Source organism: Gavia stellata, chromosome 15 (assembly GCF_030936135.1).
Source record: "Gavia stellata isolate bGavSte3 chromosome 15, bGavSte3.hap2, whole genome shotgun sequence".
Classification (NCBI taxonomy): domain Eukaryota; kingdom Metazoa; phylum Chordata; class Aves; order Gaviiformes; family Gaviidae; genus Gavia; species Gavia stellata.
Genome location: NC_082608.1, coordinates 939,028 through 952,096, shown reverse-complemented (window position 1 = coordinate 952,096; position 13,069 = coordinate 939,028). Strand labels below are relative to the sequence as shown.

The 13,069-nt window shown below is 44.9% G+C and overlaps 1 protein-coding gene across 1 annotated transcript in view; it reads left to right on the top strand.

The window, feature by feature from the left end:
• RANBP10 (RAN binding protein 10) overlaps positions 1-13,069 on the top strand; it is an 81,550-nt gene that overhangs the window by 42,338 nt on the left and 26,143 nt on the right. The window contains exon 4 of the mRNA XM_059824688.1: positions 5,621-5,788. Coding sequence (XP_059680671.1) covers positions 5,621-5,788 — 168 coding nt within the window. The remainder of the gene's footprint in view (positions 1-5,620; positions 5,789-13,069) is intronic.

Here is a 13,069-nt window from a genome sequence, read left to right as displayed (position 1 = left end):
GAGCATTGTCAGAAGAGTGATGATGCGTTTTGGAGTGGTTACAATAGCTTCGTTCAGTGGTAAAAAGGATAATAAAGGGGAAAATGCTAGGATTAACTCGCAGAGGGCTAGGGAACAGTACAGAGAACAACTACGGCTTGCTTCCCTTCTCCATGGTGCACCTTCATCTCCATTCTCAAAAGCAACACTACAAATCCAGAAAAGGTTCAGATGATGATGGTCAGAAATGCAGGGAATAGCTAAATAAGCCAGGAGTCATCAGTCTGGAAAAGGGATTATTATGGGGGATTTTGTAGTGATCTATATAATGATGTATGTTCTGGAGAGACTGAATACATCATACCAGATGACCCACCAAGTGGATGAGGGAAAGGCTGTCGATGTCTACCTGGACTTTAGTAAAGCCTTCAACACTGTCTCCCACTCTCCTCCTGGAGAAAGTGGCAGCTCGTGGCTTAGACAGGCGCACTCTTTGCTGGGTAAAAAACTGGCTGGACGGCTGAGCCCAGAGAGTCGTGGTGAATGGAGTGAAATCCAGTTGGCAGCCGGTCACAAGCGGAGTCCCCCAGGGCTCAGTTTTGGGACCAGTCTTGTTTAATATATTTATCGATGATCTGGATGAGTGGGCTGAGTGCCCCCTCAGTAAGTTTGCAGAGGACACCAAGTTGGGTGGGAGTGTTGATCTGCTGGAGGGTCGGAAGGCTCTGCAGAGGGATCTGGACAGGCTGGATCCATGGGCTGAGGCCAACTGTATGAGGTTTAACAAGGCCAAGTGCCGGGTCCTGCACTTGGGTTACAACAACCCAATGCAATGTTCCAGGCTTGGGGACGCGTGGCTGGAAAGCTGCCCCACAGAAAAGGACCTGGGGGTGTTGGTCGACAGCCGGCTGAATATGAGCCAGCAGTGTGCCCAGGTGGCCAAGAAGGCCAACGGCATCCTGGTCTGTATCAGAAACAGTGTGGGCAGCGGGAGTAGGGAGGGGATCGTGCCCCTGTACTCGGCGCTGGTGAGGACACACCTCGAATGCTGTGTTCAGTTTTGGGCCCCTCACTCCAAGAAGGACCTTGAGGTGCTGGAGCGTGTCCAGAGAAGGGCGACGGAGCTGGTGAGGGGTCTGGAGCACAAGTCTGATGCGGAGCGGCTGAGGGAGCTGGGGTTGTTCAGTCTGGAGAAGAGGGGGCTGAGGGGAGACCTCATCGCTCTCTCCAACTACCTGAGAGGGGGTTGTGGGGAGGTGGGTGTTGGTCTCTTCTCCCAAGTGACAAGCGACAGGATAAGAGGAGATGGCCTCAAGTTGCCCCAGGGGAGGTTCAGGCTGGATATTAGGAGAAATTTCTTTCCCGAGAGAGCGGTGAAGCACTGGAAGAGGCTGCCCAGGGAGGTGGTGGAGTCACCATCCCTGGAGGTGTTCAAGGAACGTGTGGACGTGGCACTGCGGGACATGGTTTAGTGGGCATGGTGGGGTTGGGTTGGTGGTTGGACTTGATGATCTTACAGGTCTTTTCCAACCGTAATGATTCTGTGATTCTGTGATCTTCTCCAGTGCAAGAACTACAGGCTATCAAATACAAGTAGTAGGAGGCACGTTTTCATGCAGCTTGCTGTTACGCTGTGAAACTCCTTGTTGCAGGATACAGTGGATGGTAGGAACGTTTACATGTGGTTAAAGGAGGATTGGACAATTTAATGGAAAGGAAATAAATCCTTTGAGGAGTACTGAGTGAACAGAATCTCCCTCTGGCTCAGTATGTCTCTGCGCTGCGGGTGGTTGGAAAGTGGTTAAGCCATTCAGTAGGAGCAGGATACATGCGCGTCCTATGCTTATGCTGTCTCACTTCTTGAAGAGAATCCTTATCTGGGTTGACCCCATATCCCCTGTGGCCAACCTTTTTAAGAACATGCCGATAACATCTCCTCTCTGCTTTCTGAGTCACAACAGGGGCTTCTGGCAGTACTTGAGTACGCGTCGTACAGAGGTTAAAATGTCTGGAGAATTTGCAGATGGAAGCGTCGGGAAGGCATATAGGAAGTCTGATTCAGCCCTTATTAAAAGTGTTAAGAGTTTGTAAAGGAAGAAGCTGTTGAGTAACTGGAGGCACAAATAGTGTCTTAAGTCAAAGAAAAGGTTGTAATATCATAGACCTATTACTAGGTGGCGATAGTCAATTGTTAATGATGCAGAAAAGTCCCAAGTTTTCAGCAAGTGTTTTTTTTATTTGGAGAGAAGTTGGAGGATCTGTTTGCAAAATAGATGTTACGAGTTACTCCCCACTCTGCTGGTAATCCAAGATAATGCCAAACACTTTCGACAGGGATACACTATTGAAATCAATAGGCCCAGGTAACTTTGACTTAGAAGTATTAGAACTGCTGGTTGTTATTTTTAATTCAGATTATTAGGAGATTTCAGAAGACTGGCTGAAGTTGGCCAGTGCTGGAATGACCTGTATGCCATTGCCCTCATGTTTATTCTGGGCAGAATTTTAGAAATACTGATACATTATTTGATTAATAAATAACTAAAGGTTAGGCATATAATTAACACCACTCAGCTTGTGTTTATGGTGAGTACAGTTAGTTCTCTCAAACAAATCTGGCTTGTTTTTTTAAGATGACCGTGGTGATTTGATAAGGCTGACAGTCTAGATTTAAAACACTTGCTGTTGTGTCAGGTCCAGATTCAGCACTACACAACATCTGAGTTGAAAAAGTTAACTCTGTATAACATTAACAAAGTGCTGGGTGGGTGAGATTTCTTTAACTGGTGATATTAGTGGTTGTCTGTGGAGAGTGAGATTCAAATCAAGCTTTTTCCAGGCGCTGTTGCAATACATACCAAATCTGACACTGTCCTCAAAGCCTTTATTCAGTCACTTCTTACTGGAGTTCGTCGCATCAACGTGTTCATCACCACCTTTGGAGGTACAGCAAGTATTGACACTGTGAAGCACCAGTCTTACAGCAGCGGGAGGAGGTTTTTTTCAGTAAAATCAGTCGTGATCTGTAGATAATGGAACCTTTTTTTTTTTCTTCTACTACAGAACCTGTAGTGTCTGCATTGGCACAAGTATTTTGTGAAATTGTCCTCACGGTTGGGCACGCTGTTGCATTTCTCACGGTAGCCCTGCCTGGTGCGTTATGTGTAAGCATCTGACTACTGAGATGTAATGGATGCCAAGTTCTTATTAAATGCATTGTAATGCCAGGAATGTTTTTTATGCAGAAGAGTTAGACGTTTGTATTTGGGTTGTGTTATTAAGTAGCTTAGGAGATAAATTGATTAGAGTTATCATCTGAAGTTGTGAAGCAGCTTCATTAGAGTCGTTCTGAACTGACACACATGTAACAGGGCCGTGTTTGGGGAGACTAAAATAATAAATCAGCGATGGCAGTCTTTCACAGGCCCGCAGCAGAGAAGATAGACGGGATAGTGGAAAGGAGCCATAGTGTTAAAAACTCAATATTTCAATGATATTTTTACTGGATGGAGTCTTAGAAGTGGAAGCTTGACAACAGACTCCAGAGCCTCTATCACTCCCTCCTTTGTTTTTGGCAACCCGATTTGGCAGTGGTTTTGAGCTTGCTGAGGGTGCTGTCTGTGCTGCTGTCCCTGTCTTTCATGAAGATATTAAACAGAACTGGTGCTCCTGTCAACAGCTTTTTTGGAGCTGGTCCTAGGGAAGACGGAGTTGACTCTTGGGACATCTCAGTGGGTGTGTGGGGTTTAACAGAGGAAATTATTGACCATTTCTTGTCTAGGATTTGCTAGGAGTCCTTCACACCTTTCACTCCCAAACTTTGCCCTGAGGTCCAAAATCTTGGACCGTGGCATGTTTCATTCTTGCTCCATTCCCTGACTTTCCCCTTGGCATTCATGCGGTGTGGTGCAATAAGCAAAGGGCCTCAGGCGTGCACCGAATGTTTCATGCTTTTCTGAGAAACCCCGAGCATGTGGGTCCCGCTGATGATAAGATACCTGAGTACATGTAGCTAGGCACCATTTGATGGGATTACATTTCTAGCGCCCTCATGTTGTTGTTTTTGTAGGAAAATGATGGCTCACAGAAGTGCTCCAGCCCACCTTCGCAGGGCTCCTCTCTCTCGTTTGCAGTGCGCTCGGTCTTTTTTTGCCTTATTGCAGAATGTGCGCTTTCTATTTTTTAACCCCTCTCCTCTCACGGCCATTGCATTTCTTCTGTAGTCCTTTTGCCAAAACCATTGCTCCACATTTAATAGATTCTGCACTACCCTTAGGTTGTATAAGGTCAGTAGGTGGTTGAAGCACCTTCTTTTGATTCCATCTCAGTTGGCACAGTCTGCCGAAGGAGCCAACCATATCTATTTAAAACACAGGTGATTGTTACTATGTTGTGTCTATCTCAGGCTTCTTGATAGAAATACATCTCTCTGTGAGATGTGGTTTTGATCGTGTAATTCATAGAAATGCTCCAAAGAGCTGGAGAAGACCTTGATTTTTCTTGAAGTCTTATTATAAGCCAGAGCACGTCATGCTTTCTTTATACTCAATGGTAAGAGGACTGTTCTTCATGACTGGTCTCCTAAGAGAGGCAAGGGTAAGCCATCTTGAGCAGTAGTGGCAACTGAAGTTGGCAGGCACGGGCTAGTAGATTCAGGTGACATTCGCTCAATCGCTCTGTGGCCACAAACATGGGAGCACTGTCCTCTCTTCTGCAAAAGGGAGATGAGAGTCCTGAAAAGAGAAGACCATTGTGTTGCCTGAAGAACACTTCAGCTTTTAAAGGATGGATTAATCGCTCTTCTTTGCGGTAGTTGCCAGTTATATCTGGCATTTCTACATGTAAGAAATTCGCAAAAGAATTTCCAATGGAATTGGAGTAGAAAAGAACAAAATCAGGAAGTCGGAATGATGGAGTTACTGCAAGATGTAGAAAAGAGCAAGTAGGCAGGGTGCAATCCCGGAGCCCAGCTTTAACCCTAGGCACAGTGTTACTGGCAGAAGAAGTAAAAGATGCTAATGTTAGAATTGACCGCTTTGAAAATTGCCCATTGCCATTTAAGGGTTGTGTTTTAAGCTGTCCACGGAATGGGAGATGTTGGTGCCCAAGGGGAACGCAGAAATCCTTGTAAACTGTTAGAAGGGAAATGTAAATGTGAGAGTGCAAAAATTGCCTCAAGCTGTTCGGTTACGCCTGTGTGCAGCGCTTGTGGACAAAGCTGCAATTGGACAAGAATTATTTTATTAAATGGTTTTGCTGGAAGATTGTGTTATTGGGAAACACAAACGTTTTACAAAGAGGAGCTTGTTTCACTGCAGGCGAGATGAAACAGAAACAAGGTTTTAATGTTTTTTTTAAAACAAAAAAAATCTTTGTCAAAATGACTTTTGGCAATCTGTTCTTTTTACTATTTCTCATATGGGACAAATGGGGTTGAAACCCAAATGATGTGTTACGATTGATGATCATTCATTTCTTTTCAGTTACTGGTATGTGAAAATTAATATTGGGATGAATGAGGACCGGGAGTCAAAATTTCAAATTTCCTACCAGGAAATTGTGTCCTGAGAGCTGTAGTTGCCATGTCGTTCTGCTAAACTGGCTTCATTGCTGACCTGTTCTTTTGTCTCGTCTTTTGCAGGATGGGATAAACATTCGTATGGGTACCACGGTGACGATGGGCACTCCTTCTGTTCTTCGGGGACAGGACAGCCCTACGGTCCTACATTCACCACTGGAGATGTGATCGGCTGCTGTGTTAACCTTATCAACAATACCTGCTTTTACACGAAAAACGGCCACAGTTTAGGTAAGTAAAGAAAGGTGTTCTCAGGAGAGGGATGCTCCTGCCCTGCTCTCACTGCTGCTTTTTAATACTTTGCATGTGTTCTAACTCTTGTCCCACATTTGTGGGTAAGATTTAAGAAACGGGAGAGAAAAAGAGCACTAAGCAGCAGTCAGGAGATGTAAATTGGCTCCAAGACTTCAATACTTCCAGCACGTAAAATGGTTTCTCTGCTGCTCCATTTGTTTAAGTAGGTTAGGATTGCCCCCCCAGCTTCTGCTCCTTTCCTCTGCTACTGCACAGCCTGGGGGAGGTTGGATAAGATGGCTAACGGCTGGGCAACAGGGAAATAAAGAAGTGGGAAGTTTAGTTAGCATATTAATCAACTAACTGCAAAGACACTGTATCAGTGTCTTTTTGCTTTTTAAAGTGACTTCTCCATCGGTAAGCCTGTACACATTGGTCCAGGTATTCCGAAAGCTAGACATTAATTCAGCGTAAAAAGTCTTATTTAAGCACTGACCTATAATTTGGTTCATTCCACAGTAGTTCCTCTAAAGTTAAGGACTTCAAAATTTTGCCTAAAGGAATATCTCGCAGACATTTTCCAGGCATCCATCATATATGATCGGTCTAAAACAGAAAGTTTTGGCCATTTGCACCTAAAATGTCTTTCCTTTGGATGACATATTCTCCACCTTGGATAAATTTTTGTCCTTTTTTTTTTTTTTTTTTGGTCACATAAGACATGCAGTAAATTTGGTAAGTTCATCTCACTTTTTGCACTGGAATTCATTTGGTTTGGTAGGGACAGGCACTCCTTTCCTTTGCTTCTCCTTGCTGTGTCAGTTCTACTTTGTTGAATTCAAGATGAAGAAGCTGGTAGAAAAATACCCCGCTCAAAACTTAACAGAACAAAAGCTCTTTAGAGTTACTGGCTGGGCTGAAGGAAGGAGTGGGATTGGAGTGCGGGGTGTGTTTGGAGAGCGCATAATTTCTGGTCAGCTCTCGGGAAGAGTACTGGGCTCCCATGTACAAGAGAGAGATGGACATACTGGAGAGAGTCCAGTATGGTAAGGGGCTGGTAAGATGGTTAGGGGACTGGAGCATCCCTCCTAGGAGGGAAGGCTGAGAGAGCTGGTACTGCTTAGCCTTGAGAAGAGAAGACTCAGGGGAGATCTCATCAGTGTATATAAATAGCTGAAGGGAGGGTGCAGAGATGACGGAGCTAGATGCTTCTCAGTGGTGCCCAGTGCCAGGACCAGAAGCAATGGGCACAAACTGAAACACAGAGAGGTGGCACAAACTGAAACCCAGGAGGTTCCCTCTGAACATCAGGAGACACTTTTTCACTGTGAGGGTGACCGAGCACTGGCACAGCTTGCCCAGAGAGGTTGTGGAGTCTCTGTCCGTCAAGGTATTCAGAAGTCACCGGAACACGGTCCTGGGCGACCAGCTCTGGGTGGCCCTGCTTGAGCAGAGGAGTTGGACCAGATGACCTCCTGAAGTGCCTCCAACCTCAGCCAGTCTGTGATTCTGTGAAAGTAGCACGCTATGCTACAGGTATAGCAGAGATATGGATCTGAGATGTGGGCTTTTCCCTCCAAATCTCCGGAAGGATCTGAGGCAGATGCAGAAGGGCCTGATGCTCATGCAGACAGAACTTCTTTTGGAAATTTGTTTTCAGTTTTCCTCTGATTTCATACCCACTGTTTGTTGATTTGTGAGGGGACAGTTGCCTAGAAATGAGGCACGTGCCTTCTGAGAAGCATCCTAGATTGAGTCTGTGACCATGCATCAGCAACTAGTCCTGATGCTTTGCAACATGTCAAGAGGTCTTCAGCCCTGAATGGAAAAAAAAATTCTTTGAGCATCCTTTAAGACTTGTTTTTAACATTCTAATTTTATAAATGGAGCCTCGGTCAGAAGCCCAGTGGGGAGCAGCTCACAGTTGAGTGTCTGATCTGGCTTCTTTTTTGAAGTTACAACTATTTATCAGCCAGACCATGTGTGATGTTGGGGGACTCATGGTGAAGACTTGCGGCTTACTACCTAGCGAGATCAGTCACTAGTGGAGACACTAGGAGTCATTTGTAGTCCATAAGTATTAGCTAATTGCCCAGATTTCTATCTAATAGCGGGATTATTCTAAATTTAACTCATAATCTGTGGACATTGCCCTTGTCAATCCTGTACTGGGAAGACAGAGGTATGAAAGCAACAGCTGGTGGTGTAGAGCAGGAGCTGTTGCTTAGGAATGAGACAAGTTCACCATACATAGCAGCTAAGGTGCTGAAATAGTTCAAAAGATTTCACAAAATCTCTCATTTTAGTTGCTGTCCTTGATTTTTAGTGTGTATTTACACAGAAGTAGTATAGTGGTTTGTGCTGTGCCCCTCTGGCTGTTTTCCTTTGTTTGAGTGGGTGGTTTTCCAGCTTCACCGTTTTTTAGCCTGACAGTGCTGTTACTCTTCGTTACAACGAAACTGCAACGGTCAGGAAGAGGCCAGGTCTTCTATTTAATGAATACAAATTTGTTCATTGGAAATTTAATTTCTTTTTAGTGACCAGGAGTCTACGGAGTAGAAGGGTTGTGGGTTGAAAAGTTGTCCCTTGCTCCGTCCTCCGTTCTGTTTCCTGGGCCGTGTTGTGCCTGGGTCTCCGGGCAGGTGAAGCCAAACAAAGAGCACGGTTCAGTAGCTTCTGTATTGTATTTCATCGTTACCATCCTCTGATTCTTTGCCTCGTGTCCTGCTCAGAGATTTGGTTTGTTTGGGACATTTAGAGGTCTTTACAGCAAGGAAGTTGCCTGGTCTTCCTTTCTTGATTTTTAGTGCTCCTTTTCCTTCGAAGATGGGGTTTTTGGGTGGAAGGCTTGTGTTTTCTAATCTGACATTGAATGATCCCTTGGGGAGCGGTGGACAATGCCAGTGGGAAGAAACAGGAAAGGAAGGGAATTAAATTACACCGTGCTTAGAGAACAATAGTAGATTATAAGCATTGCTGCCTCCTGGATATCCTCCTCCTGGGCTCTTCAGATGTGTTGGCAGAAGACATGAGACTTTATGAGAAAATTATAGGTAGGAGACTGTCCTGAGCATTCACAACAGGCTCATTTGTGTACCAGCTTCTCTTTGAGCTGTAGTGGCATAATGGTTGTATTCAGAGCAGAGAGATGATGTGGTTAGAAGAGACAGTGATGGAAGAACTAGGGAGTCGCAGACCATCAGTCGTTGCTGGGCTGACCCCCCCAAAAGCTGCTGGAACTGTCTTTTTACAAAAGCAGAATGAAGATCTCAGCTGGGAAGACTCTTGTTAAGGGCCAGTGGTGTCTATTTGTGCCATTGATAAAGAAACACAACATTCGAGAGAAGGGCTTCCCATTGAATGTTGAGGAGAGCGTGTTTGAGCCCCATCAGACCACAGATCCCAGTCATCTGGCTGTTACACAACTTCTCGTGAGCACTGAACAGGTAGATGTGAGAGAGGGGGTGAGGCAGGTCTCCGCAGAGGAACCAAGACCAGATGGAGGCAGGGGCAATGATTTATCTGAAAGTCAGAACACTTTCTGCCCTAGTGGAAGCATCTCTGTGAAGATCTTGAACATTTCATGACACTTAGGCTAACCTGAGAATCTCATTTCTGTGTTGTGTAAACCTGAGATTTACAAGGCAGGGGATGAATGTGCTTTTTCTTGATGTTCCCCGACAGAAAGCAGCTGAAGCTGTATATCTCTCCTCTTAGGAAATTAGGTCATTATGTAATCCCGCTGCAGATGTAAAAAAAAATTCCTGAGCCTAATCAGCCCCTTTGTGATGCCAGTTAGGTTGACAGCAGGGTTTCAGGGCCCTGCCTCTGGGCATTTGAATTTGTCTCACTTTTAATGGGGTTACTGTAGCTTTGTCTTTCCCTAAAGATGATGTTCTCTCTTCACCATTTCTCTCTTCACCATTTCATCTCCTTTTCATCTGTTAATTAGACACCCCCCTTTGTTTTCCTTGCAGTTTCTCCTGTTGCTTAACTATGATCTTCCGTTGTCTCCATACTTTTCCATGTAATCAGATCCATCAGGAGCACTGTATAAGAACTGTTTTCTTGGCCATCACAAATTCTGGATGTTCTGGTTGGAGCTAAGTCTTGAACGTTGTTTGGAGACATCACGTGAAAACTATTGGACATTGTATGTAGTCTTAATTCTCTGTTCTGGAAAACGTCTTGAATGTCTTCTGGCTGCTGATGAAATGCGTCTGACAAGTTCTGAGCAGAGTCCTGGCAGTAGAAAATCATGTTGAGATGTGGCTAGAAGTATGGTGAGGGTGAATTAGGAGAAAAAGAGGGAGAAATGTGAGAAATGTTGGGGCTCCAGCCATTAAGCAGAGAGTCTCGGACGCAGAAAATGATATGGGAATGTGACTGGTACAGGTGTCTGGGATTAAGTGGATGAGTTCACTCAGGGACTAATGTACAAGTGTTTCACATCTCAGACTTGGACAGCAGACCAAGGTAAATGGAGCAGCAGGGCTATAAAAAGAGCATGCAAGCCTCTGAAGTCTTGGCATAGAAAACTTCCTGTAGTCTCTCTGAGTTCTAGTGAAGGCCCTCGGAAAGACCAAGTTAACCTGTCAAGTAAAATACCCGTTCTGCAACCTGTTTAGAGATTAAGAGGAACATTAGGGATAATGAAGAAATCTGCTTGTCATAGAGATCCACAGATGTCCATCCCCGGTTTAATAGGTTTGTCCTCAAACCTTCAAACAATTTTTTCAGAGAGCAAGAGCATTGGGAGGTTTAAAACAAGACTTTAGATAAGCCAAATTTAAAATGAATGGAAAATATCAAACTTGGCTACAGCCTTGTTTCTCTGTAAGAACAATTTTACCCAAGTGGCTTGACTGGAGGATAACTGTTTCCAAGAGCCTGTAGAGCTGTGTGGGTTTAATAGTGCTTCTCCTCAGCAGCAAGTCATAGTAGTCAAGTATTTGATGGGCTGACATTTCCTAGTCTACTCTTTAAGATGCTCATCTTGCTGAATGTGTTATTGCTTATTGCAGTCCATCAGCACTGCTTTTGCATTCTCTGAATTACGATTACCTAAACAGATGCTGGAGGAGTACCCTGCCATATAGGAAATGGAGTGGTGTGGCTGATCACCCAAATGTATGTTGTCTTGTGCAAATTGAATTCTGAAATGTACTGTGAAGAAGGTGGCCAACTGTGAGGCAGACAGGATGGTTGTTGCTGGGTGGAGGGTAAAGTTGGGCTAGAAGGTCCACAAGTGTGTTGTATGCATGGGGACACGTGTAAGTGTGTGTTAGTCATGGCAAGGTGAAAGTCCGTTGATTAGATGGCAGGTGAAGGTGTCGATCACACTGTCCCCCAGCTCTGAACCTTCATTTAATGTCTTTATATCACTGCCTTGATGATCAGATTAACATTGTGGACTTACAGGAGAGGCTCTTCACACGCTTGCTCATGCTTCCTGACCTCCTGAGCGGTCTAGTTCTTGTCTTTAAATTTATGAAGTTTGTTATTTTAAGTTGGATCCAGGTTTTGGAGGTGCTGCGGAGAAAGAGTGCAGTTTCAAATTCAGCTGCCTAGCTAGAGTTGTGATTCTTTCGCTTTCTGCTGTTGATTTGTTGGGTGCAGGTGTGTTGCAGTACAGATTCAGGATGAAGTCTCTAAACAGACATGTTTGCGCAACAGATCTGGTTCTGTAGGCATAAAGCATTTTATTGGTCTTAGTTAGATAACAGAGAGTGCAGAATATACAAATGCCTTAATTTAAGGCAATGTAATGAGTTTATTTATAGAATCATAGAGTAATTTTCTTTGGGAGGAATGTCTGGAGGTCATGCATCCAACGCCCTGCTGAAAGCAGGACCAACTAGATCATGTTCCTCAGAAACTCATCAAGTTTTTACTGTCTCCAAGAACAGAGATCTCCCAGGGGGCTTTTCTGGTCCCCTGATTCAGTGTTTGACACATTCATACCGAATTTTTCCCCCCTAATATCTCATCAGAATTTCCCATGTTGCAACTTGTCTTTGTTGTCTCCTGTGTCCTGTCACCATGCATCTCTGGGAAGAGTCTGTCTCTGTCTTTTCTGTACCCTCCCGTTAGGTAGCTGTAGGAGCAGTAAGTGTCTGAACAACCCCTGAATAAGACTGAACAACCCAATTTCCCTTAGCCTCCCTTTATCTTGTTGGCTTCTGCTGGACTCACTCCAGTTTTGCTGTCTGTCTTGTACTGGAGAGCCCAAAAGTGAACATCATACTCTAAGTTTAAACTCACAAGTGTTGAAGAGAAGGGAGCAATCCCTTCCTTTAATCTACTCTTACTAATACAGCCCAGCTTACTAATACAGCTCCAGCTACACCCTTACTAATACTGCCGAGGATGTGGTTGACCTGCTTCACTGCAAGGACCTGCTGCTGCCTCCTTCCTGCTCAACTTGTTGCCCACCAGGACCCCCTGCATCCTTCTCTGCAGATCTGCTTTCTCTCCGTTCAGCCCCAGCCTGTCCTCTTTTCTGGGAATATTACAACCTGATGGAAGGGCTCTTCAGTTGCTTTTGTTGAGCTTCACGAGGTTTGTGCTGGATCATTTCTCCAGCCTGTTGAGGTCCTTCTGGATAGCAGCATGCCCTCCAGCGTATTATCCACTCTCCTGTTTGGCAACATCTGTGAACCTGCTGAGAGTACACGCCGTCCCATCGTTTGGGTTGTTAGAAGAGACATTAGACTGTATTGGCCCTACCGCCAATCCCCGAGGGACAACACTTGGACTTTGAGCTGCTGATCACAACCCTTCGATTCTGACAGTCCAGCCAATTTTCCACCCACCTTGTAGTCCACTGAAAAATCATGTGCTTGCCCACGTGCTGGATGCAGCTCCCAGCCGTACAGCTACACGAGTTGTGATGGGAAAGCCAGGCTACCTTTGGCTCGGAGTGATCCTGGGTGGCGGAGGAAGACTCCAGTGGGCTGCAGACTCAAGGAGGTTGAGCTCCTTCTGGTGTAAGGGTAGAAATGAGCTTTCATCCAGCTGAGCAAAACAAGTGCGAAGTGAAAAACAGGTTTGAGTGAGGAACGATATTTGGGCAAACTGCTGGGGCGAGAGAAATGCTTACTGAATAGTTTTCTCAAGCCAGTTATTCAACGTCTCTTGTAGACACAATTTTTGGTTGGGTTGTAGAGAGGGTGCTCAACAGACAAGGTCTGCCATGACGTTAATTAAACCATATTGGCTATCTGCCAGGATGTTAATTAAACCTTATTGGCTATTTATTTAGTAAAATACTCAGGA